This window comes from Balaenoptera ricei, chromosome 1 (genome assembly GCF_028023285.1).
Source record: "Balaenoptera ricei isolate mBalRic1 chromosome 1, mBalRic1.hap2, whole genome shotgun sequence".
In the NCBI taxonomy this organism is placed as follows: Eukaryota; Metazoa; Chordata; class Mammalia; order Artiodactyla; family Balaenopteridae; genus Balaenoptera; species Balaenoptera ricei.
The window spans coordinates 25,690,650-25,714,731 of NC_082639.1; the positions used below are offsets into that span (position 1 = coordinate 25,690,650).

The 24,082-nt window shown below is 47.8% G+C and overlaps 1 protein-coding gene across 4 annotated transcripts; it reads right to left on the reverse strand.

Annotated features, from left to right (window-relative positions):
- Positions 1 to 223: 223 nt before the first annotated feature.
- On the reverse strand, positions 224 to 22,892 carry BSDC1 (BSD domain containing 1). Of its 4 annotated transcripts, XM_059918044.1 has the most exons (12): positions 22,853 to 22,892; positions 22,527 to 22,587; positions 17,012 to 17,128; positions 15,752 to 15,802; positions 14,502 to 14,669; positions 13,094 to 13,148; positions 11,039 to 11,154; positions 10,549 to 10,617; positions 10,301 to 10,379; positions 8,874 to 9,353; positions 3,191 to 3,294; positions 224 to 1,705 (listed from the first exon to the last, which is right to left on the reverse strand). In XM_059918044.1, the coding sequence occupies exons 1-12, from the start codon at positions 22,861 to 22,863 to the stop codon at positions 1,673 to 1,675; spliced, it is 1,344 nt and encodes a 447-aa protein (XP_059774027.1). In that variant the 5' UTR covers positions 22,864 to 22,892; the 3' UTR covers positions 224 to 1,672. The 4 variants fall into 4 exon arrangements, with proteins under 4 accessions (XP_059774027.1, XP_059774036.1, XP_059774008.1 ...); XM_059918053.1 differs by lacking the exon at positions 15,752 to 15,802; XM_059918025.1 differs by lacking the exon at positions 224 to 1,705 and having other exon boundaries at positions 2,481 to 3,294.
- Between the last annotated feature and the right edge of the window lie 1,190 nt (positions 22,893 to 24,082).

Below are 24,082 nucleotides of genomic sequence, written 5' to 3' on the forward strand. Positions count from 1 at the left end.
TGAGCCTGGGATGAGGACAAGGGACTTCCTCAGAACCCAGGCTACCTCCCATCCTAACCCCCAGGCTCCAAGCAGGAAGCCACCCTGCGCACAGTGTGCTTCCTGCCCTGGCTCTGGGGCAGCTGCCGCAGGGTACAAGAACAGAGCCCCAGACACCTTCCAGCTTCTGTTGAATCTCTTTAATAGCTGTTAACGGCAAGTCTGGAAAAGGTTCAGGACAAAGTTCTTTTTTCTTTCTTTTTTAATTACAAAACTAACAGCTGTTAGAGTCTTCTTTTTTTTTTTCCTTTTTTCTTTTCCTGGCTACAAAATACTCTGGGGAGATACATTATAATTTAAAATATATAATATTGCACAAACAACCAAAAGGTTAATTAAACTAAAGAAATAATTACAAAGAGAAAAACCCCATCCCATCAAAAAAAGATTCAGCATTCTCTCCATCCCACCCCCTCATCGAAGGTTTGAAGTGGAAGTGACCACCACTCTCTTGGCGTCCCTGACCACAATCACTTTAAATCATTGGTGAACACACCAGATTATGTACAAGAATCACCAGAGCAGCATCGTGAAGCACCAGGGTCTCCAGGGATTCCTGCAGCCCCTCATTCCCCCAAGAGAGGTGCAGCTTTTACCAGAGTGGAGGGTGAGAGCCACAAGGATTTGATCTGCCTTCAGGAAGAAGAGCTTTTGCAGAAACCTGATGACAGTCTCAAGAAGCTCACCCCCAGCATATCCCTTCCAAGACGCAGAAGGGTTGAGGTGGAGAAGTTGGGCTTATCAGAGTTGTAAGTACTCAGCTTTGATCACTGCTCTGTACCGCTGGTAGCTGGCTTGTGTCCTAAGCTACAGGGGAGTCGAGGTGGGTAGCTGGTTGGACAAGGTATCCCGCCAGGTAACACACAGAAGGGCCTGAAGTGGCCCCCTCCCTTCTTGGGGAGGGGAAGAAGAGCAAGAGCAGACTCTTGCAGGTGGCACAGCTGGGCTAAGGACTCGGGTGCATGTGACATGAAGAAGCCTTGGGAAAGGCGTTGGGGACATACCAGCCTGGACTGGGTAAAAGGGAGTTTGGTCTCTAGATTCTGAACCACAAGGAACCTTTCCAGGAATGGAAGATGCCTGGGAGCGGGAGATTCCTAAGAGAGGCAAGTTTCCCAGAAATGAATGCCTCTTACCTGCTGGGATAGGAACCAAAATGTGTTCACCATCCCTGTCTAGCCAAGGGCAGGTGGCATGGCCTTCTTTGCCTGCTTATGGGTGACAGAGTGTGTTGTCTCGGCGTCCTCCAAGAGACTGGTAGCTTGGCCTCTGCCTACACAGGCAGATGGGCTAGGGCTATCCGTTGGGACTTCCCAGCAAGAGTCCCCAGGAACAGTGGGTGTTCAGCAGAGAAGTGTAGGCTCTTCTGGTGAGGGGGGTAGGTTTCCTCCCCGTTGGGTCATCCTATGGTTGGCACAAGTCAGAGTTCCTGGTTTGGATTTAGCAAGCCCCTTCCCAGATGTGAGCAGAGGCCCAAAGGGCCAACAAAGAACAACCCAGAATCTGCCTAGAGCTCTGGCTGACAGAGGCCATTTGGGGGACATTCTTAGTCAGTGTCTTCCAGGGCCGGGCGGAGACGAGCGAGGGAGGTGGGAAGTGCTGTGGGTAGGGGAGCGGCTTGCTCTGGCTCCCCTCATTCCCAGTCCTCCCACTCTACATCTTCCAGCTGCAAAGGGAGGGGATAATGGAGAGCACAAACACGTATTACTCCTCTGAGTCAAGCTGAGACCCAAGCTCCCCGGCTGCCTCCATTTTGGGATAGCCCTCCCCGCAGCCCCAGCCCCAACTCTCCTGGGCCATACCCGGCCTCCTCTCAGAGCGAACCACTCGCTTCAAGGAATGTCTGGGGAGCAGAGCTGCTCTCTGCCCAAGCGGTGGGCCTGCTGCTCTGATGGTTCCAGACTCAAAGGAAATGCTTCTACCAACCAACACTGGACACCACAAGAGGACGCCCTGCCTACAAGAAGCCTGTCAGTCAATCCCTGAAGGAGAACTTGTCTCCTGCGGAGCAGGTAAGAACATGGCCCTGAGAGGCAGGGAACTTTACAGTGGTGCTGTGATCAGAAGCAAGCGTGGCACTGGACTACAGGTGCTCACAGGGCCTTCACTAGGGGCTCCAGCACCCTAATTCCCAGCTGAAGTCTCCCCAGGCAACCCTCTCTTGGCCTGCTGTCAGCAGATCCCCTGATATGATGGGTTATAGAATGATTTTGTTCAGGTATATTGTATGTCGGGTTTTAAAGAGGGCTGTAAAGACACCAAAGCCATGAAGGCCACGTGGCATAAGAGGTGCCATGGGCCTTCTCTACCCCGGGTATAGTGAGGTCACAGGTGTAAAATACTCTTGTGTAGGTCACTATCTCCCTCCAGGCTTGTCTCTCAGCATGAAAAACAAGGCCCTTCCCATTCTCTCTACTCTGTTCACCTCTTTATAGCAGGTTCCTGAGCTACATGTTGGAAGGAATCATGGGGTTCTTGTGTGACAGTGGATATAACACTGACTTGAATCAGATGTGTGGGCTGGAGCCTCAGTCCTGTCCCTTATTAGCTATGAGAGATTTTTGCCCAGCCCCTCATTCAAAACGACCATCCTTGATTCTGAGAGGAAGTGAAGAATAAGAATAGGCCTCTGAGCTTATAACTGTTTTGTGGTGGTTTCAGGAACGTCTATTAGTGCGCCCATGTCCCCGGGCACTATGCCTAAGGTGTGCACATGCATCATCTACCACAGCATGAGATTATAATGATCAGTGCCATATTTTAGATGGGGAAACAGAGGCTCAGGTTAAGTGATCACATTGTCTTTTGTCTCCAAGGCCAGAAATCTGCTCAGGTCCCACACCTGGCGACCATGAGTCAGAAGGTCTGGGGCAGGGTTTGGCATCTGTATTTTTTAGTAGTTCCTCAGGTGATTCTGATAGGAGCTAATGTCAAGAACTCCCCCATCCATCCCCCTGGAATTGAGGGGAAGCGGACCCTGCTAATGACTACTGTTCAGGGCCTGAGTGGGAGGCCCTAGCTTCCTTCCCGCAGCCTGCCACCTCAGACAGGAGCGGGATCCACCTTGAGGGGACAGTCGGGCTTGGCAGGGAGAGTCCTCAGACCTGGAATCATTGCACTTGCCTCCCTGTGGCCAACCAGGTCCACTCACCTCACCGGAAGCATCCACTTTGGAAAGTGCCATCTGCACTTCTTCTTCAGTCATGTCCAAGTCAAAGTCCTTCTCCCAGTCCTCACTGATGTCTGTGCTTGAGCCTGGAACCATGACCCATAGTGTGAGAGACAGGAAGGGGGATGTGAAGAGGCTGTAGCTGGGGGTGATGGAACTCTTTAGAAAGGCCTGACAAATACACACCAAAGGTCTTTACATTCTGTTTTCTCTGGCTCAGTGATCCCACTTTTAGGAATCTATTTTAAGGAAAAATCCTGGATTCAGTAAAAAAATTTAACCAAAAGGATGTTCACTGTAGTGCTGTTACAGTGATGAAAACTTAAAAAAACTACCTGAAAGTTCACTGATAGGAAATTACAAAAATAAACGGTATAGTCATATGATGGAACATTATGTGGCTTTTAAAGGTTAGGCTATAGAACATTTATATACATGGCAAAATAGTCTTAAACTATTAAGTGAGAAAAAGCAAGTTACTGAATAGTGGAGAAGTACTGTGGTCCAGAAGCTCCCTAGGGGCCATGGAAATCTTCCAGAAGAAATAAACAATGAACCTCTTCCTCCTCAATCACTCCATTCTACCTACACTGATCCTGCTACTCCTGAAACACACCAGGCACATTCCCACCTAGGGCCTTTGCAAGGACTGTTCCCTGTACCTGGAACTCTTCCTCAGATACCCACAGGCCAACTCGCTTGCTTCCTTCACACCTTTACTCAAATCTCACCACCTAAATGTGGCCTACCCCGACTGTCCTATTTTCAGTTGCACCCTGACCCCTCACTCTGCTCTGGTTGTTCTTTTTTCTATTGTATTTACCACTTTCTAGTGTATTACATAATCAGATTCACTATGCTCACTGTCTAATAGTAGAGGAGCTGGAATGTGAGCTCCCGAGGACGGGGATCTTCTGTTTTCTTATGTATTCCAAGTGACTAGAACAAATAGTTTGTACTCAGTAAATATTCGTGGACTCTTTCTCTAAATCAGGGGTTGGCAAACTATGGCCTGTGGACCAAATCCAGCCTACTGTCTGCTTTCGAAATAAAATTTTGGAACACAGCCATGGCCACTTGTTGACATATTGTCTATGACTGCTTTCATGCTGAAACGACAGAGTTGGGACAGAAACTGTATGTCCCCAAAAGCCTAAAATATTTGTGACCTGGCTCTGTGCAGAAAACATTTACTCCTCCCTGTTCTAGGTAATTCTGATGCCTGCTAAGGTTTGACAACTGCTCCAAACATTCATATTTGGGTATGCTTTCTTACCGGCAATATAAAAAAAATGTACACGTGAAAGTTATTAGTAAGAAGAAAACTACAAAAATCATTCCTGTAAAAAAGAGTATATGCAGTATGATTCCATTAAAAAAAAATACGCTCACAGATGCATGCACACATACGGAGAGAATGAGCAAAATACCCACAAGAATACTAACAATAGTTATCACTAGGTGATGAGGTCATGGGGTAATATATTTTTTTAAATGAACACATATTACTTTGTAATCATTTTTTTAAAAAGCACCTTTAAAAAGAGTAAGCTCTGATCCCCCAGTGGCACCACCTGTAAATACCTTGTTTCTTCCTGTCCAGCTTCTTCCTCACCATGCACCCAGGCTCTGAGACCTCCCCAAGCCTGGCCTCCGCGTTCCTTATTAGGGTTCTTGCACTGTTCTCTAGTCACCCAGCTAGCCATAAGTGGTGTGGTAACAGCAGGGTCTCTGGAGCCAAGCAAACCTGGGTGGAACCCTAACTCTTTTATCTATTGTGTAGTCTTGGGCAAGTTATTCTGGGCTTCAGTTTATTTATAAAATAAGGATAAAACCACCCTCTTTGCAAAGAACCACTGGAGGAGCTTATTAGAACGCAGATTCCTGCTTTCCCATCCCCCTCATTCAGATTCAGCAGGTGTAGGTGGTGACCCAGAATTCTGCATTATAAACAGGTACCTAGATGATTCTGTATAGACCTTGGCCTGCAGTTGAGATACAACAGTGTTAAAATTAGCAGTATCATGTAAAGTGCCTGTAACATATATACACGGTGGATATTTAACAAATGGAGCTGTTAAAGGCCTGGTCCCAGAGTTAAGTAATTTTGCACATGGTCCCACAGCCAGTCAGGGGCAGATGTGCAACCAAGACCCAGTTCTTCTGACTCCACATCTAAGGCTCCCTGTGCTTTCAGGACACTCTTGGTGGCTTGCGTCTGGTTCCCTGTCAGTGCAGGCTTCCTGTGGGTTAGAAGCTGGACTCCTGGCTGATTTCTCCCTCCAGAGCTGTGGCTGTGGTCATGACAGCTTTTCCTAACCCCAGGTTGCCCTCCAGGGATTTGAAACTCTCCTCTTCAGGCATAAATGCTAGGGCAGACCCTTCGGGGTAAAAAAGAAAGCATCAGCTAACATTTTTGGAGCACTTTACACCCACCCTCTGGGATATGTATTAACAGTCCCAATTTACAGGTGAGGAAACAAAGGCTTTGAGTGGCAGAGATGTGAATCTGGGCTTTCTCTGTCACCTGCCTCCTCCCACCATCCTGTCCTGTCACACAATGAGAGTACTAAGCTCTCCTTTACACTGTGCACGTGGCAGAGAACTGATCTATGCAACAACAATTTAAGATTTCATGATGAAGTTCTACTGTTTTCTTTTGTTTGTAAGAAAGGGGAGTTTTCAGGTGATTATTAACCTCGTGGTGCTGTCACTCACAGCTCATTTTATTCTGTTTAATTGGCTCTTTGCTTCTCCAGAGAAGAAATGGAAGCAAATGCCACTCCCAGGTCAGTCAGTTGTGAAGTGGCGCTTTAAGCCCAGAGCTCCTTCCAGTCCGCAGGCCACAGGGCCTGCCCTCATCTCCCCTCTCTGCTCCCTGCTGAGGGAGCCTGAGCAGGGTAAGTCTAGTCTCCTTGCTCAAATGGATCTCGGCACAAAATACAGGTGGGAAGCAGCTCTGCAATGACAGGCATCACCCTGGGACCTTAGAGGTCCCTGTGGCTGGGCCACCTCCAGAGACTGCTGTATCCAGAGACCAAGCCTCCCTCATGTCATCTGGACACAAGAGGGAGAAGGAGTCACTCTGCCTCCAAGCCTCTTTTAAGATTCTTCCTCCCTTTACTCTGTCCCCACTGTCCCACCCTAGTCTAAGACCCCAGCTTCCCCCCACTAAGTGACTACAACTACTTCTGGTGGGTCTTCTGCACTGAATCCCCAGGTCCTCCTTTTGCGAATCCCCCAGTGCATTAGAGGCAGTATAGCGCACTGTTAAGAGCTCATGCTGCATCTTCCCCATAATCTCATTTCTTCCAGTCTCTACCCACCATTCATTTTTTCTCATCATGCTCTCCAATAGCCCAATTCCCAATGGAAACAATAATTCTTTAACCTTCCAACTGTTTCACTGTTATTCCCTCCCTTACCCAGCTCAGATTCCATGAACCATCATTCTGATCGCTTCTTGCATACACTTGGACTCTTGTCTTTCTGAGTTCACCTGGGTAAGCTTGAACCCTGATTAAGTCCAACTCCCCATCTGCTCTGTGCCTGCACCTGAGCAACTGAATGTGGCTGGACAAAAGTACAACTGTGCTGACTGGTGTCTCTTAAAATTCACGACCGTTATCTCAAATGGACCCTTCGTACCATCCACCCAGCAACCCCACACCACCTATTGGGTCCATCACCTACTCTTCACTCTCCTAAAGGCAATGTCACACTTTTCTAAATACCTACTGGATGGGTGATTGATCTCAGTTTCCTACCAGTAACAAAAAAAAAAAAAAAAGGAAAATCTCACAGATCTCAGGATTTTTGTGAGGATTGAGTGATATGCATATCAAGTGCTTAGCACAGAGCTATACAGACATACAGAAAGTGCTCAGAGAACGGTACCTCTTATTATCTTCATCATCTCCCCAAAGCAGGGCTCTACCCAAATTTCTTCCCTAACTGAGGACCTATCAGGAAATAATTACCCCCAACTTACAGAGGAGAAAACGGAGGCTTAGAGAAGATCAGTAGCTTTTCTGAAGTCACATGGCTCATGAGAAAAGTTGGGATTTGAACCCAGAACTGTCTGAACTCCAGAGCCTGAGCCCTTAGCCTCTACATGTAAAGCTTTTACTATAGGTTGGGCATATAAGCAGCATGCCCTGTTGCTTTGTGGCACCAAGTCCAAGTTTCTGAATTCGGCTTAAGATTTTAAGTTCTTGTTCCTCCCTCTCCTGGGAACAATACAGAAACGTGGGCTTTGGTCACCCCCTTCAATGTGCCCCATGTCCCCATGTCCTTAACACACGATCTGACATGTGGGGGACTTTGTAGGCCCTCTCAGCCTGGACTACCGCTCCCCGCGCACCTGCCCCAAACTCTCCAACTCTCCTATACGATGCCTGTCTCCTTGGTGAAACACCTGCTGATGCGCGGAGGTTCCTCCTTTCTCTGAACTCCTGTACCAAGCCTGCCTCATACTGCTTCGTGCCTCATCATAGACTGCAGCCTTTACCCCGCCCTCCTCAGTGTCTTATAAAGAGTAGGTAGGAGCTCAATGGATGACCTCACTGAATCAGAGTCAGAAGGAATACACTGTGTTGGAAACTGGAAATCAGCCTGTTTCCCATCCACTGCAGTAAGCCAGCCCCTCACTGCCAGTAGGCCAGTGCTCACCTGCTGGGCAAGCTTTGTGGCCAACTGGTGCTGAGTGTTGGCAGACAGGATGCCTGTGTGTAAGGAGCTGAGGGGAAGTCTTGCTGACAACTGGCTATCTCTGGAGAGGTATTTTGGATGTGGCAAAACAAGCTGACACCAGAGCCATCACTGTCCTTTAATTGCAGGAGTTAGAGAGAGGTCCCCCCTTGACATAAAGTCAAAGTGTCTACAGTCTAAAATTTCATTATGCAGATAAGAAACTAAAGCTCTATTACTTAAGCTGGGTCACTGCAAGTTCATGAGTATTCATTTTATTCTTCTTTAAACTGTACATGTAAGTTTTGTTTATATATTTTATAATAATAACAATTAACACAGGCCTAGGGAAGCTAACTGACTTTCCTGAGGTCATCCATGGAAGAAGACCCTTGACAGCAATCAATGTTACAGGAGTACAGGAGTTCCCACCCCAAAGTTGAACTGTTCAAAAGGATAGAAACTGACACAGTGTGGTAGTTAAGGGCATGGGTTTCAGGTCAGACAGAGTTGGGTCTGAATCTGGGCTTGCTACTTCCTGGCCGTGTGAATTTGAGCAAGTTACTTAACATCTCTGAGGCTCACTTTCTTCATCTGTAAAATGAGGACAGTTATATGGAGTTGTGAGTTGTAAACTGGAAATTAACACGCTCCCCTGGTAACTGAGAAATTAAATGCAATATTACATCCTTAACACATGATTTGACATAAACCTTATTTTGTTGAATCTAAAACCCCAACAATTGTAAGATGCATCCTAATTTCAGAGAATAAATGCATCTTGGAATTGATGGAATAGAGTATACTAAATACTCAACCTATAGTAGCTGTCATCATCATCATCATCAGTAGCACAAATGAAGGCCATCTGCTCCTAGGATCCTCACATGGGACAAGGAGACAAGTCTGCCTTGTGAGGTGGCAACTCTCACCTGCCCTGCCCGCACACGCTCCCTGGGCTTTGGCCTTGGCTTACCTTTTTTTCCATTGTTGGAGGGTGTAGACTTCCCGCTGTCTGAATTCAGCTCAAACACCCGTAAGTCTGTGAGTACCTCCTCCCTGAGAGTCTCTACTCTGGCTGGAGGCCGGGGCTCTGGACCGCTGGGGCGGACAGCAGGGGTGTGGGGCTTGGACTGAGCTAGGGGTGGGGGTCCAGTCTCGCCCACATCCACAGCCAGGTCCTGTTCCTCCAAAGATGCCTCTAGAAGCTTTTGGGACAGGTCCTTGGGCAGCACTGGTGCCTCAGACGCAGGGGTAGGTTTGGCAATCTGTGTCACGAGGGAGATGCTCTCACTGCTCTCCGATGGAGTCACCTCTGTTGGAGCCTCAACCGGGGTCACCAGACTCTCTGCACAGGGGCTCCGGGGGCCAGGTCCTCCTTCAAGGGATGTGGGAGTTTTGGCCACAGGAAACTTGGCCTCTTTTGGAGATGTGGGTGAAATGCCCACAAGCTCCTCTGTCAAGAGAGAAAGGTGGGGAAAGAGAGTGATGTACCCTGCTTAGCCCCAAAACAACCTTGGAGCTCTCTGAAAACAGACCTCAGGTTCCCACCAAAGTTTGCTCTAACCAAAACTAATGGGTGCCAGTTTCCTCACCTCCCTCTCCATCACAGTTCTTCTGCAGATAATCCCTGTTGGTCAAAGTCTCTCCCACCCTTGAGGCAGAGCACGTGCCTGGTGGGCACTCAGCTTCTAGCAGTGCAGCCCAAGATAATATTATAGCTTAGAAAGCCAAGACTTTAAAGTCAGTCAGTTTGAGGTTCAGGTTGGGCTCTGCTATATCCCAGGTGCATGATCTTGGGCGAGCCACTTAACTCTTCTTTAACCTACCTGCCTCATTTGCAAAAGAGGGATAATGAAGTTGTGGTAAGGACCATACATGTAAAGCTTATAGTACAGGTTGGGCATATAATATAAGCACTTAGTAACTGTGTTAACACACCATGCAGCTGGCTCCCACACACTGTCCTAAGCTGAGCTACCAGGTAGAGGGAGCTCAGCTCCGTCCCTAAGCCAGCAGTTCCCAAGTCTGGCTGGCCATTAACATTACCAGTGGAGCTTGTTAAAAATACAAGTTTGGCCACATGTCCATAGAGTCTTATTTAGAAGTGGAAGAAGGGAATCTGGAATTTCAATAAGCATCCCCTACTCTGAAGTACTGGTCCATGGGCTGGCAGGGAAATCTGCTTCAACTGACATATGCGATTTCTGTACCTAAACCTGGGATCCACCAGCCTTGGTAAACCCCTTGTTAGCTCAGCGTATCCTGGCATGTGCAAACACCATATTCATTCCCTCCTCTTCCCTGGGGTGCCATGTCCCTCCAGGCTTCAGAGAGAATGGCCCAGACAGTCCCCCACAGGCAGGACTTGGTACTTTCTCATCACCTCTCGATACCTCTTACCTTCTTCCTCCTCCCAGCCAGGCTCTTCAGAGATGCTCTGTTCTGCACGCTGCTTCAGGGCATCCCTCCGGGCCTGCTCCTGAATGTGGGGGAGTAGATGGCCAGGAGCAGTCAGGGAACCCTCTTTCCCAGACTCTGGTCCTGACCGCAGAACTGTTGGCACCCTCTGTCCCCTTATTCCCTCAACAAAATCCAGCCCCCTTCCCCCATGGCTGAGTGGAGTACCTTCCCTGGTTAGGCCAGCATACCTGCTCTAGTTGATGGACTTTATAGAAATACCGATGCCAGAATTCTGAATGGGAAACAGCTGCAGGCACCTGGAGGGAGGGGACAGTGGAGATGAGACTTTGGGAGTGGGTGTGTGGGGTCTATGTCCCCAGCCTCATCAGCCAGCTCCCAGCCACTCTGGATATCAGATGGGATAAGTGGCTGAGTAGTGATTCTTAGAGCACTTCCACCCCCCAGACCCACCTTCCTGGCCCAGCTTGGCCAGGGAGGAAGAAAAGAACTCCCATCAGGCTTTGCTGGCCCATCCATTTCTCACTGTGATTGCCAGAAGCCTGGCAAATCAGTTTCCCCCACGTGGATTCTTGGCTCAGGAGCTGGCTGGTTTGGCTCCACAGGGCCTCCTGCTGCTCTCTAGGCCAGAGGACTCCACAATGACTCTGGACATGTCCCTCCCACCTCCCCACACCTCAGGCCGGGAGTTGGTTGAGGTCCTGCCAGCTGTGCCCTCACCATCTTGGTGTAGAGGGCCCGGATGGAGGGGCTGCCTACAAGGAGCTCTGAGATCTCCCCCTTCTTCTCCTCCAAGCAGAACTGGGAAAGCCAGGTGTCAAACAACTCCGGGGGCCCTGCAGAGGGACAGACACTGATGGTCAGTTCCGTGGGTCTGGAGAAAGAACACTGGGCCTAGAGAAATCACACCTAAGCCTGGACATGGACAAAGAGGAAAGCTTAAGGTTTTTCCAAAGCCATATGGCCCAAGGTGGGGGGTCAGGCAGGGTGAAGGGGTGGGTAGGCCTGATATCAGGGCATGGCCCCTAAGTGATCACTGGGAGGGGCTGCAGTCTCCATTCTCTCCCATGCCTGCTTGCTTTTTATCCCACTGCACTTGGCTACTGAATCCTCTCCTCTCTGAAACAGCTACTCTCAGGTTACCACCAGTGACCCTATGTTGCCAAATCCAATAGCAGATTCTCTGTCCTCCCTCATGTGACCATCCTACAGTTTCTGCCCTGGGAGCCACTACCTTCCTCTTGAAGCCCTCTTCTCTCCTGGCTTCTCACTCTTTTGTGTATTTCCTACCACTTCTCTCGTTGTTCCATCTGAGTCTTCAGTGGGCTCCTCTTTTTCCTTTCCTTATCTCTTCTTGTTTTCCATTTTCTCCCAAGATAACCTCCACTAAACCACGAGTTTCAACCTCTTCCTCCCACTGACAATTCCTCCATGTGTCTTTGGAGCACAGGCTACCTTTCTGGGCTCCAGATCCAGAGGTCCAGGTGCCTGGACACATCCACCTACACATATGCTGCAAATACAACGTGTGCTCATCTTCTTCCCTCCCCCACCTGTCTCACCCAGTTATCCACTGGAGAGCTGGAGGCCCTCCCAGACTCCTCCCTTATGGAGTCACTCTGGATTCCACTTCCTCAGCATCTCGTATACATGCATACCTTCCTCTTCATTCCACCCGCCCCTTCCCTGGTTCCGGCTTTACCTCTGACATGAGGATTCCTACCAAGCCTCGTAACTGGTCTTCCCATCTACCATCTCTCCCTCTCTATTTCATCCTACAAAACACTGCTTGAAGGCTCTTTTATAAAATGCAAAATCTGATCACATCAGGTCTCAAAATGCTTCAACAGTTCTCTACAGGAGGGCATTTTAGGCTATGGTGCAAAGATGGGCTTCAAAGGGTTAAAGAATTCCCATATGCATATAAAATTCTGTTGAGAGAGGGCTTGTTATTTTCAACAGATTTTTAAAGGCCTTTGTGACTTAAAAAAAGGTTAAGAACCACTATCTTGAGCCTTTTAGGACAAAATTCCAACTGCTTAGTCTGGTACCCAAAGCCTTTCCAGTCTGGTGCCCCTGGCAGCTCTCACTGCCCTCATTTCCTCACATGCGCCCTTTGTCTGGCCTTCCCAAATGCCTAGGTTTTTCGAGAACTTCAAATTCCTGTTGTCCTGCTTGAACACCCTTCCCCCACTTCTAAAAGTAAAATTAGTTTACTTCTAATTCATCGGTAAAACCTCAATTCAGGTGTCACATCCTAGGTTTCCCAGGCTGGGTTACATGCCATCTTCTGGGATCCCACTGCTCCCCTCTTTCTGTGGAAGCAGTCAAGTCACTCTATCTTTAGTATCTTTGCTTCATTCCCTGTTTCTGTCTCCTAACAGCAGGTTCCTGGAGATCTGGACAGGGTTGATTGAGGGTTCAACTCATTTCTGGTGTCTGGTTCCCAGCCTGGGGCTTGCTGCACAGCAGGAGCTTAGCAAACGGGCCAAAAGGAAGGCAGGCAGGGCAGCAGGGCTGGGAGAGAGCCTAAGCTGAGGATGAGGGACGAGAGGAGCAAAGCCTCTGTAGAAGGGGATGAAGACAGTCTGGGTTCAGGGAGGAAGGGGGACCATCAACCCATCTCACCAGATCTAAGGGTCAAACTAGCCCCACTCTGGTCCCTCTACACAGGGGGTGCCTGGCCACTGCTACCAGAGACAGACAGGGTGCGCAATCCAGACCCGCTTGGTCTCCCTGCCCAGCAAGCCTGCCCCCTCATCGCTACCCCCTCACCATCTGGTTCATTGCAGTAGGTTGCTGGGTCTGACTGCAGGCTATAAAGGCGAGCCTAAAAAAACAAGAGAAAAGAACAGAAATTCTGGGGTGATGGGGATAGAAAGCAACCCCTCTCTGCCAATCAACCACAACCCAGCTTCTCCCCTGTTGGCTACCATACCCACAGGGCACCTGGCAATTAACACTGTGGGCTATGGAGTGGAGCACTGGGCTAGGAGTCCAAAACTGGGGCTCCTAGAAAAATGGTCTTTCACCCAGTATTCCACCCCTGGAAACTAAGAAAATAAAGGGTAAGCAGGCTATAAAATTATATGTATAAAATGGTTTTGAATTATGTGAGATATGAAAAATGTTAGTGCAAATATATTAATAAAGTCCAAAATTTACTGGCAAATTTTGAAATATTTAACTCTCTCAAATTAAAACAATTCATCAAGAATTTCTTAATTTCATAGCCAGTCTGCCAAATAAACTGCAATCTATGTTCCCATTAGAGCCACAGGAGTGGCAAACTTTAGCTGGTAAACGGAAAGCCCCTCCTTCCTTCCTCATTATTGCAGGAAGCATGGGCTGGCTGTATCACAACTTCAGCAAGCTATTTTGGTGATTCACTGTTATAATTTAAAATCCTATAATTAAAAATTTTTCACAATCCACTTAAATGTGTACTAAGTGGTGGTGCTAATACTAGTGTTGAAAAACATGCTTGAAAAATCATGTTTGGAATTGAAATCCAATGTGGTAAAATGCTATGAAGAAGGCCAAACTGCTGTGACACCACACTGTGAATCTGGGAGAAAACGCTCCACAAAATATGAGGAATAATGGTGAGAAGATAAAATGCAATAGAAATATACTACCATTCTTGTTGATTTAATTGCTTTGAAGATATCCTCCCCCTGTACATTTATTCCTATTGGAAATTAGTCTTAAATAACACAAATGTGGAGATCATGCCCGTAAAGATGCTGTCCAGAGCATTCCTTATTATGGATGAAAGCTGAAAGGAATCCAAATGTGCAGCACTAAGGAAATGACTGAATAAATTATGCTATATACACTTGCAAGAAAGTGATTAGAGGTGATTAGGAAAGATGCTAATAGTTAATTGTAAATTTTTTTTAAGTGGGTTACAAAATTGCATGTATAAAGTGCTTTTTCTATTAAAAAGCAAAACCCCAAACTATCTTTACCAGTGTTTGCAAGCAAAAAGAAATGGAAGGTTATACACCAACGAAGAATCAGTGGTTCTCTTTGAGTGATGGGATTACGGGTTTAGAAACAATTATCTTCTTGCTTATTGGTATTCTCCAATTTAATTATATACATGTATTTATTTTTTATGAACATGTACTGCTTTGTGAGCTCAGGTTGGAAGCTAGAGCCCAGTGCCACTAGTGAATACCTTGGTGCCATCATAGGGCTCAGCCGTGCCAGAGGGTGTGCCCATCAGGGTAATGACATCGCAGTCGATGGTTTTGTCTGGTGAGGGTGCAAAGGTGTCGGAGATCACCCCTAGGAAGTCAGACAGCCCTTTCTTCATTTTTTCCGTTGCTCCCGAGGAGCCTTCAGTCTGCAGAGAGAAGCCAACAGAGGAAGCAAGTGGCCCAGGAGCAGGCTGCAAACTGGGGTACAGGGTATGGAGGTATGAAGCATCAGGGGTCAAAGTGTACTGTGTGTGGGGACCAGGGAAATGCTCATGACCTTTCACCCCCATCTCTGGGGTTGGAGAAGGAGAGAGGGGCAGCCAGAGTCCCCGTCCCCCAGATGGGGGTGTGGAACAGGGCCACAGTAGGCCTGTGTAGGTCAGAGCAGAGCTCCTTGACTGGCTGTTTCAACAAAATTTCAAGGTCGACCAGGCTGATCACAAATTGACAGGGGAGGATCCATGCCATAGACATTCAGTGGGGAAGAGGACTTATGGGTAGAGTGATGGAAACGGTACTAGCTTTGGGGTCAGTCTTGGATCTGAATCCCAGCTCTACTACTTGTTGGTTATGAGACCTAAACCCTCTCAGAGTCTGTTTCCTTATCTATAAAATGCAGATAAATATACTGTGGCGATTAAAAGCGATAAGGTGTGTACAATGCCCAGCACATGGCAAACATTTAATAACTAGCAGTACTGTAATATCACAATCTCATCATCATCATTGCTCAGGAAGTATTTTGTATGAAAGGTTGAGGACATATGGGTAGGATGAGAACAGACAGCCTTGTCTAGAGGCAAACCTGGGACCAGCTGAGGGCCAATGTATGGACCTCCTAGAAGAGGCAAGTGGGGCACCAATCTTGAGCCACACTGGTCAGAATGCCCTTGAGCAAGAAGGGATGGGATGGGACTTCCCTGGTGGCGCAGTGGTTAAGAATCTGCCTGCCAATGCAGTGGACAGTGGTTCGAGCCCTGGTCTGGGAAGATCCCACATGCTGCAGAGCAACTAAGCCCATGAGCCACAACTACTGAGCCCGCGTGCCACAACTACTGAAGCCCGCATGCCTAGAGCCCGTGCTCTGCAACAAGAGAAGCCACTGCAATGAGAAGCCCATGCACTGCAACGAAGAGTAGCCCCCACTCGCTGCAACTAGCGAAGCCCACATGCAGCAACGAAGACCCAATGCAGCCATAAATAAATAAATACATACATACATACATACATAAGTTAAGAAGGGATGGGAGGCTGAGAGACAGGACCAGGCTCTGCAAACCTTGTAGAAAAGTGTCACATTTACTCCTGATTAGGCTGCCCAGGTATTTTAAACCTAGAGACTATCAATGGTGCCTGGCACATGTTGGCACAGGTATATAATCATATTTGTTGAATAGAAAAGGAGTAAATAAATGAAAGAAACAAGTGGCATCTCTGCTACTGGCTGGACTTGCAGCAGTTCAGCTCGATTACTACTTGTTATTCACGCTCATCAGTAGCTGTGGTTAGCAGGCAGACAGTATTTTACAAGATTCAACAAAAGAAGCTTGGCTATAAAAACTCCATAACATGTTTTTCATAACATGGCCTCTAATTACAAGGCAACTGATTCAGCTGGTGATCAAAGAAACTGAAATCTGTTCCAATACTAAAGGAGAAACTGTAATATAAAACCAGTATACTATATACTTCATTGGAAATTTGAGGTTTGCAGGGATATCTCTGACCATATACAATTTTCAAGTTTCATGCTGACTTTAGAATCTAACTCCTATCTCACAAGAGAATTCCACTATACATCTCTGATTGATAAAACCAGGGCCAGTAAGAATATAAGCTGGCAAAACCTTTCTGGAGGACAGTTTTACAGTAGATATTAAAAGGTCTAAAACAACTATATTCACCCTATATCCTTTCCAATACCTTATTAGGAAAAAAATATTAAGCAGAAAGATTAAGCAATCAGCATGTTCACTGTAACTCTGTTTACAATACTGGAAAAAACAAACAGGAAACTAGGAACTGGTAAAATCCACATAACAGAATACCATGCCATTTATGATTCTGTAGAACGAGGTTTGCAATGATTAAGTCAAAAACTAGGTTATGAAACATGGTGTTCATTTGATCCCAGTTTTGAAAAAGAAAGTATACATAAGGGGTATACTCCTCAAGTATTAACAGTAGTTAATCTCTGGGAGAGGGACTTATGGGTATCTCTAGGTCTTTCTTTTTCTTTTATTTATCTGTATTTTCTAAATTGTCTACAATGAATGACTTTGCTGATCTGCTAAAACAATACAGAAGTGGGAAAGCTTATTATTACTTAACATATGTAGCTTGTTTGCTTGACAGACATAATTTTCAAAATGGGAGCCTATGGGAAAAAACAATCACTTAACGGTAGAAAGGTTGGGAGCTCCCACCAGGGTCCCAGGCAGGTCAGGCTATGGGGGAAAGTCACTTGGAGGGTGTAGGTGGTACTCACAGCCAGCTTCTCCTTGACCACGCTGGCAGTGGCTGCAATGGTGCAGGCTGTGTCGTGCTGCACCACCTGGGTGAACTCTGTCAGGTCCCGCTTCATGAACTCCAAGGCTTCGGAGGACTAAGGGAAGACAGAGAGGAATGACAGAGCCAGCTGGTGCCACCACCCTTTGTTCCTATTCCCTGTGCTTTAGTATCAGACAGAAACATGGAAAACTCAGTGACATGGGAAGCCTGGGCTCAGAAACAATGCTTACTTGTCCCAATTCCATGACCTGGGATTACCCAACAGCAGAGAGCACAGAGGAACTTCCTGCTGCTCTGAGAACAGGGACTGAGCTCAGCCCAGACACTTATAAGTTATGTGGCCAGGAGGAACTCTCATCTAGCCCTCAGTTTTCTCCTGGGAAATGAGGGAGGTGGAAGAGATCAGTAGTTCTCATGAGCAGAATGGGGAAGGGGGCACACGCAGTCTGAAAACAAAACAGACTTTGATGCATCACTGCTATGCTGTAAGTCATGACCTTTGTTTCCAATTTCAAACACGAAGAGAAGGTGTGTGTGTGTTTTTTTTTTAATCAAAGGAAAGTGTTTTCTATTTTTACTTTTTTTGTCACAGGGAAATTCAGTTGAAACATGAAACAGTAGGTGAAATTATTTGTGTGAAAGGTTTTATAAATATGTTGTACTGGTAACAGCAATAGTTTAGAAAGCTTTTATGAGCAATTTTTGACACCACCAGTGAAAAAGGTGTGTGATTTTTTTACATTCAACAAAAGGGGTGTGAAAAGAAATACTGGATCGGATTCTCTCCTAGGCCGCCTTAGTTCCACCATTGCCCAAGGTTCTGTTCATCCATAGAGCTCCTTTGGGCAGAATTGATACTTGCTTGTCGGACCGGTCTGACTCTCACTCTGCACTCAAACGCAGTGTGAGACTGCAGGCCCTCAGCTCTTGTCTAAGCCTTACCTCGTCTTGCTTCATCCTCACCCACTCTAAGACACGTTCCTGGACTATCACTGTGCTCACCCCTTCAAGCCCTTTCATTTTACACAGGGATAATCACCTGCATTTTAAAAGCATGTTTTTGAATGTTCTGGTGATTTTTTTCTTTGCAGAAGAGCCTGCCTAGTTTTCATCATCCTGGGAAGTCTCTGAATGGGACAGTCTCACCTATCAGCCAGAGGCTTCCCTGCGAGTGGGAATGCCTCCATTTCAGATTCAGGACTCCTTAATTGGAGTGGAAGAGTCATTTATTAATTCTCTCTCCATCCACACCGCCACCACCTTAGTCCAGGCCAACCTGCTCTTTCAACCGGACTCCTTTCCCAGGTTGCATCAGATACCTCTATTACCTTCTCCTCCTGACACCAGTGGGAGCTTTGTAAGTCAGAGCAGACCACGATGCCCCTGCTTTACATTCTTCAGTGATTACACGGTATCCTATGGCAAGTATAAAATCTTTACCTTCACTTACAAGGCCCATATAATCCCACCTCTGGCAGACTCTCATCCCCTCCCACGATGCCCCTCACTGAGCTCCAGCTGGCCTTCCTCAAAAAGTTTCCCAAATGTTCTACCATCTTCCCTAACTCAGGGTATCTGAACACATCATTCCCTCTCGACACATAGTTCTAACTCTTCAAAACAAGCGAACAAACACAATGAACGAACCCTCTCACCTGGCTATGTTTACATGTCACTTTCTTCAGATGTAGGTTGGCTCCCCTGCTCATGGGCACCTGCACGTTCTCTTCTTTAACATTTACTGTCCTTTAGATTTATGATTACCTGTTCGTGTCTATCCTCCTGGATAAACTGTGAGCTCTGTAAACATAGAACCTTTGTTTTTTGTTCACTGATGCTCTCCCAGTGTCTGACATAGAGCCTGGCATAAAGTAGGCACTCAAAAAATGTGTGCTTGTTAGACTGGTACGTACCAGGGCAATTTTAATTATATAACCATTTACATGATTATTTGATGAATGGTTGTCTCCCTCACTAGACTGTGAGCTCTGAGGGGACCAATATGAACAGATATGGTGCCAGCCCTCCAGGTCACAGTCTACTGGGGAAAATGCTCACGTAACAGTGCTGATGTGCAAGGGCAGAGCAGTGACCGGTGTATTGTGGGGAGGTTGGAAAGACTTGTTGACAGGCCTGGACTGAGCCTTAAAGAATGAGCAAGAGTCATAAGGAAGCCTGGGCGTGGTGAGGCCTGGGGTTTACTGAGGCCTACAAGCACTTCAGTCCTAATGAAAATAAAGGGTAACGCAGAAGTGGTGAGGGATAAAGCTTGAGACAGCAACCTTGGAGGGCCTGGTCAGCCCTGCTGGTGACGGGGAACCACCAAAGTCTGAAGCAAGTGGAACATAATGAGACTCGCGTTTTTGACAGGTCACTCCAGAGACTGGCATGGACTATAGGTCCAAGAGTGACAAGATCAGAAATGGAGGAAGACCAGTCAGGAGGCTGTTGCAATAGCCCAGGAAAGGAAATAGAAGAAAATGAACAAGGACAGTGCTGGTCAGGATGAGAAGATGGGACTGGTTCAAGAAATACTAGGCAAAAAAGGTGGATTTGGTGATTAAATAGATGTTTTGACTCAGGACAAGAAAGAGTCGGGAAGAGCTACTGGCAACTAAACTAGGTGACTGGGTGGTTGCAGTGCTGCCAGCTGAGGAAGAAAATGCTGAAGGGGGAGCGGGTTTATAGAGAAGATGGTGACAATGATTTTGGTATGTAGTATCTGCAGTGACTGTGGGATATCTGGGACACCCGGCCAGCTGGAGCTCTTCTCAAATACTAAATCTCACAGAAAAGGATTAGGAGTCTTCCTAAAATGAAAGAGTTTGTTGAGTGAACAGAGCAATGTGTGAGGATAAGGTTCCTCAAACACCACCTTTAAGGGGCAGGCAGAGGAAGAGGAATTCGTGAAACAGGAAAGGAAAGCCTGGAGAAGTATGTGGAGAACTGAGAGAGAATCATGCCACAAAAGCCAAGGGAGTAGAGTTTCAGGAAAGAGAGAGTGATCACTAGTGTCTAATGCAGCAGAAAGGTCCAGAAAGATAAGACCTGAAAAACACCACTGGATTTGGCAAGTGGTAGGTGAAGCTGAGTGTTTATATAGATAAGTCTATGTGTAGTGGCTTCAGGGGTGGGGAGGGAGTTAAGAGAGATCATGTTGTTGACTTCAAATTTTAAAAAGTAGGAGGTGAGGGCTTCCCTGGTGGCGCAGTGGTTGAGGGTCTGCCTGCCAATGCAGGGGACACGGGTTCGAGCCCTGGTCTGGGAGGATCCCGCATGCCGCGGAGCAACTGGGCCCGTGAGCCACAATTACTGAGCCTGCGCATCTGGAGCCTGTGCTCCGCAACAAGAGAGGCCGCGATAGTGAGAGGCCCGCGCACCGCGATGAAGAGCGGCCCCCACTTGCCTCAACTAGAGAAAGCCCTCACACGGAAGCGAAGACCCAACACAGCCATAAATAAATAAATAAATAAATAAAATTAAAAAAAAAAAAGTAGGAGGTGAGCTTGTCTCCTGGAAGTAAAAGAGGAAGTGGTTGGACAGGGGACTTGAGGAAGAGTTAGCTTTGGGGAAAGTTTCTGAAGGCAAGGGGAGAAGCAAATATGAGACTGAAAAAAGTTGCTGGGGCAGGGGTGGAGGGTGAGGGGCCCAAGCCCAGAGAGTTTGGGGAATCTGCGGTGGGCCAAAGAGCATCGTGACTTTCCCTACTAGTGTCCATGGGCAAGCAAACACACACACACACACCCAGAGGAATGAAGGGGCAGAGGGAGGCAGATCACAGCACCAAGGGCTGTATTTTCTGGGGCAATATACGCTATGGGGTGCAAGAGAATTGGGGGTGCTGGGAATTGAGTGGTCCAGACAGAGCCAGCATAGGGAGGGAAGGAAGCAAGGCCAGGAAAGTACTGAAAGACCAAGAACAAAATGGAAGGAAAAATGGACTGCAGGTATTTAAGAGGTTTCCCTGTGGCTCTCAATACTTAATAATAAAAATAAGTACTTAGGGCTTCCCTGGTGGCGCAGTGGTTGAGAATCTGCCTGCCAATGCATGGGACACGGGTTCGAGCCCTGGTCTGGGAAGATCCCACATGCCGCGGAGCAACTAGGCCCGTGAGCCACAACTACTGAGCCTGCGCGTCTGGAGCCTGTGCTCCGCAATAAGAGAGGCCGCGATAGTGAGAGGTCCGCGCACCGCGATGAACAGTGGCCCCGGCTTGCCGCAACTAGAGAAAGCCCTCGCACAGAAACGAAGACCCAACACAGCCAAAAATAAATAAATAAATAAATATTAAAAAAAAAAAAAGTACTTATTAGTACTTACTGTATGCTAGATATTGTTCTTAGTGCTTTACATATATTATCATTTAATCCTCACAACAATCCTAGCAGGTAGGTATTATTAGTATTCCCACTTTACAGATGAGGAACTGAGGCTTTGAGAGGTTAAATATCTTGCCTAGGTTCATATAAGAGTAGGCAATTTAAGTCTTCTCTTTCCAAACAGGGAACTGTCAAAGGCAGAAACAACACCCATTCCCCTTGCTTCAAATGAGAGAACAAAGATGGAAGGCTAATCAACTACCTATTTTTCGTGAGTTATGGTAAGACCAACGTTAAGGGTAACACATAGGAGGCCCTCACACAACATTTGCTAAATGAACGTCAGACTCTCCTTCCAGTAGACTGCTCAACGAAAAGCAAGCTCCTTTGGGGTCTCTTCTATTAAACCTCAGTTTGAAATTCTCTGAGTCTTCATCAACAACATAAACAGCTCAGGTCATTCTCAGATTTTGCTGGGCTGTAGTGATGCTACACTACAAATGCTCCCAGAGTAGAGGATTGATTTAACTGAAGCCAGAAGCCTCTTGGAGTCTGCCCTGAAGCAGGACTCAACCCAGCTGCTTGAGCTAAACAGTAATTAACTTTTTCCAGAATTCAGTTGGGTTGGTTTTGACAAACTAGCATGGACTGAAACAGCAACACACAATGGCATTGCCCACCGGCAGAGCCAAGCCTCACTCGTCCCACAGGGATTGCTGTTTCCCCACTAGACTGTGAGTTTTGGGAGGTCCAGGATTGCACCTGCTTGGCTAACGTCGGTATCCTCAGGACCACAGAGTCAGACAGTGCTGGCTGTGGCATATACTCTAATATTTAAGACTAGAGGAGAAAGTTTCTATCGCTAGAATCCTTTTTCTTCAAGGCCGAGATCAAATGTTCTCTCTTCTACGAAGTTGTGAATTTCCCAAGCGGACATAAACCGCTCCTTCCCACGGATTCCTACCACAGGGTCGCTGCAGCCTTTAAGACCGTATTTATTTCACTGTAGCTAGAGTCACACTGGTCTAAGTTGGGGTCTGTCTACCCGTAGGGCCCAAGTCGGCCTCATCCCTGAGGTCCGGCGCCCACACGGGTCCGGCGGGACGGCTCGGACCAGGCTGCAGTGAGGCGGCGCGGGGCCCTGCCGGAGGAAGGGCGCCGGCCCAGCTTACCTTCTCCTTGACTGCCTGGTAGCTCTGCTGCAGCCAGCTCCGCCACCATCCCACGTCCTCCCTGTGGAAGACAGACACATCTGGCGGCCCCCCAGCGCGACTCTCGCCCGCGCAAGGATCGGGTCTCAGTTCCCTCCTTAGATGTGGCCCGCGGGCCGAGACTTCGCAGGCCGCTTCCCCACCCCCTCATGCTGAGACTCCACCCCGTCCTTTCAGCTCTGTCCAGGCCCGCGCTAGCCTCCTGTTCCCCGCGGGGACCCTGGCCCAGCACCCCAGCCCTGGGAGAATTCAGGGCCCAACGCCCGAGAACTGGATGACTGGCTCACCCTTCCGCCATCTTGCCCGCATGACATCACCACTATTTACTGACCTTTGACTTCCGACACGGCACCGCCCCCTCAAGCACCGCCCCCGAGCGCGCGGCCCAATCCTCGCGCCGACACCGCCCTCAGCCCAATCTCCACCCCGTTCCCTCATTAGGCTCCGCCTCCTTAAACTAGGTCCAGTCTCGGTCCAGAGTTCGGACTTGAAACTCGGCTCCTGAACGCTCGGTCCAATCCTCACCCAGTACTGTCTTCAGGCCCCACCCCAAGTGTTAGCCCCACCCCCACCAACTTCGAACCTCTCTCGGTATCCCCTGACATCCGATATGGTGGCCGCTTTGGGTCAAGATCAGCCCTGCGACTGGGGGCTCGGATTGCTGGGAGTAGAGGGGAGGAAGGGAACGAGCCGGCCTGGAGCTCGAATGTCTGCGTAGCTGAGCGCAGGGCTAGGACCGCCTCCCTTTATGAAACCCGCCACGTAGCAGTTGCCTGGGGTCTCTTCGGGCTAATTCAGCAAGCGCAGTCTGCGGAGCTCTGGGCCAGGGTTTGGAGGTGTGTGGAGGAAAATTCAGAGGTGACTTCGATGCAGCCTCTAGGGGGGGGCTCTCAGGAAATGGGAGAGACACATTTAGTTACCTCAGCTCTTGGCGACCCAACTCAAAACAACGTGAGCTGGATGTGGTCTGGAGGAATCCTGAGACAGTCTGGAGGAGGAGGATTGAGTGTGTGTGTGTGTGTGTGTGTGAGAGAGAGAGAGAGGGGGGATTGAGTGTGTGTGTGTGTGTGTGAGAGAGAGAGAGAGACAGAGAGAGAGAGAGGCAGAGATTTTCCGGAGGAGGCCTCCCCTGCTCTTACTGCCTCATCTGCTACCTGCCTGCATCTGCGCCCTCATACTTTGGCCTAGATCCCATTGTCTCTCTCTCTTTTTAAAATTTTTATTGGAGTACAGTTGATTTACAATGTTATGTTAGTTTCTGCTGTACAGCAAAGTGACTCAGTTATACATACATACATATCCAGTCTTTTTTAGATTCTTTTCCCATATAGGTCATTACAGGGTATTGAGAAGCGTTTCTTGTGCTCTACAGTAGGTCCTTATTAGTTATCTATCATCCCTTGTCTATGGGTGTAGCTTTAGTAATTCTCCCCCCCCCCCGCCATTTTGTTCTCCCTCTTTCCAGGATTCTTTCTTTTTTTTTTTTTTTAATAAATTTATTTATTTATTTTTGGCTG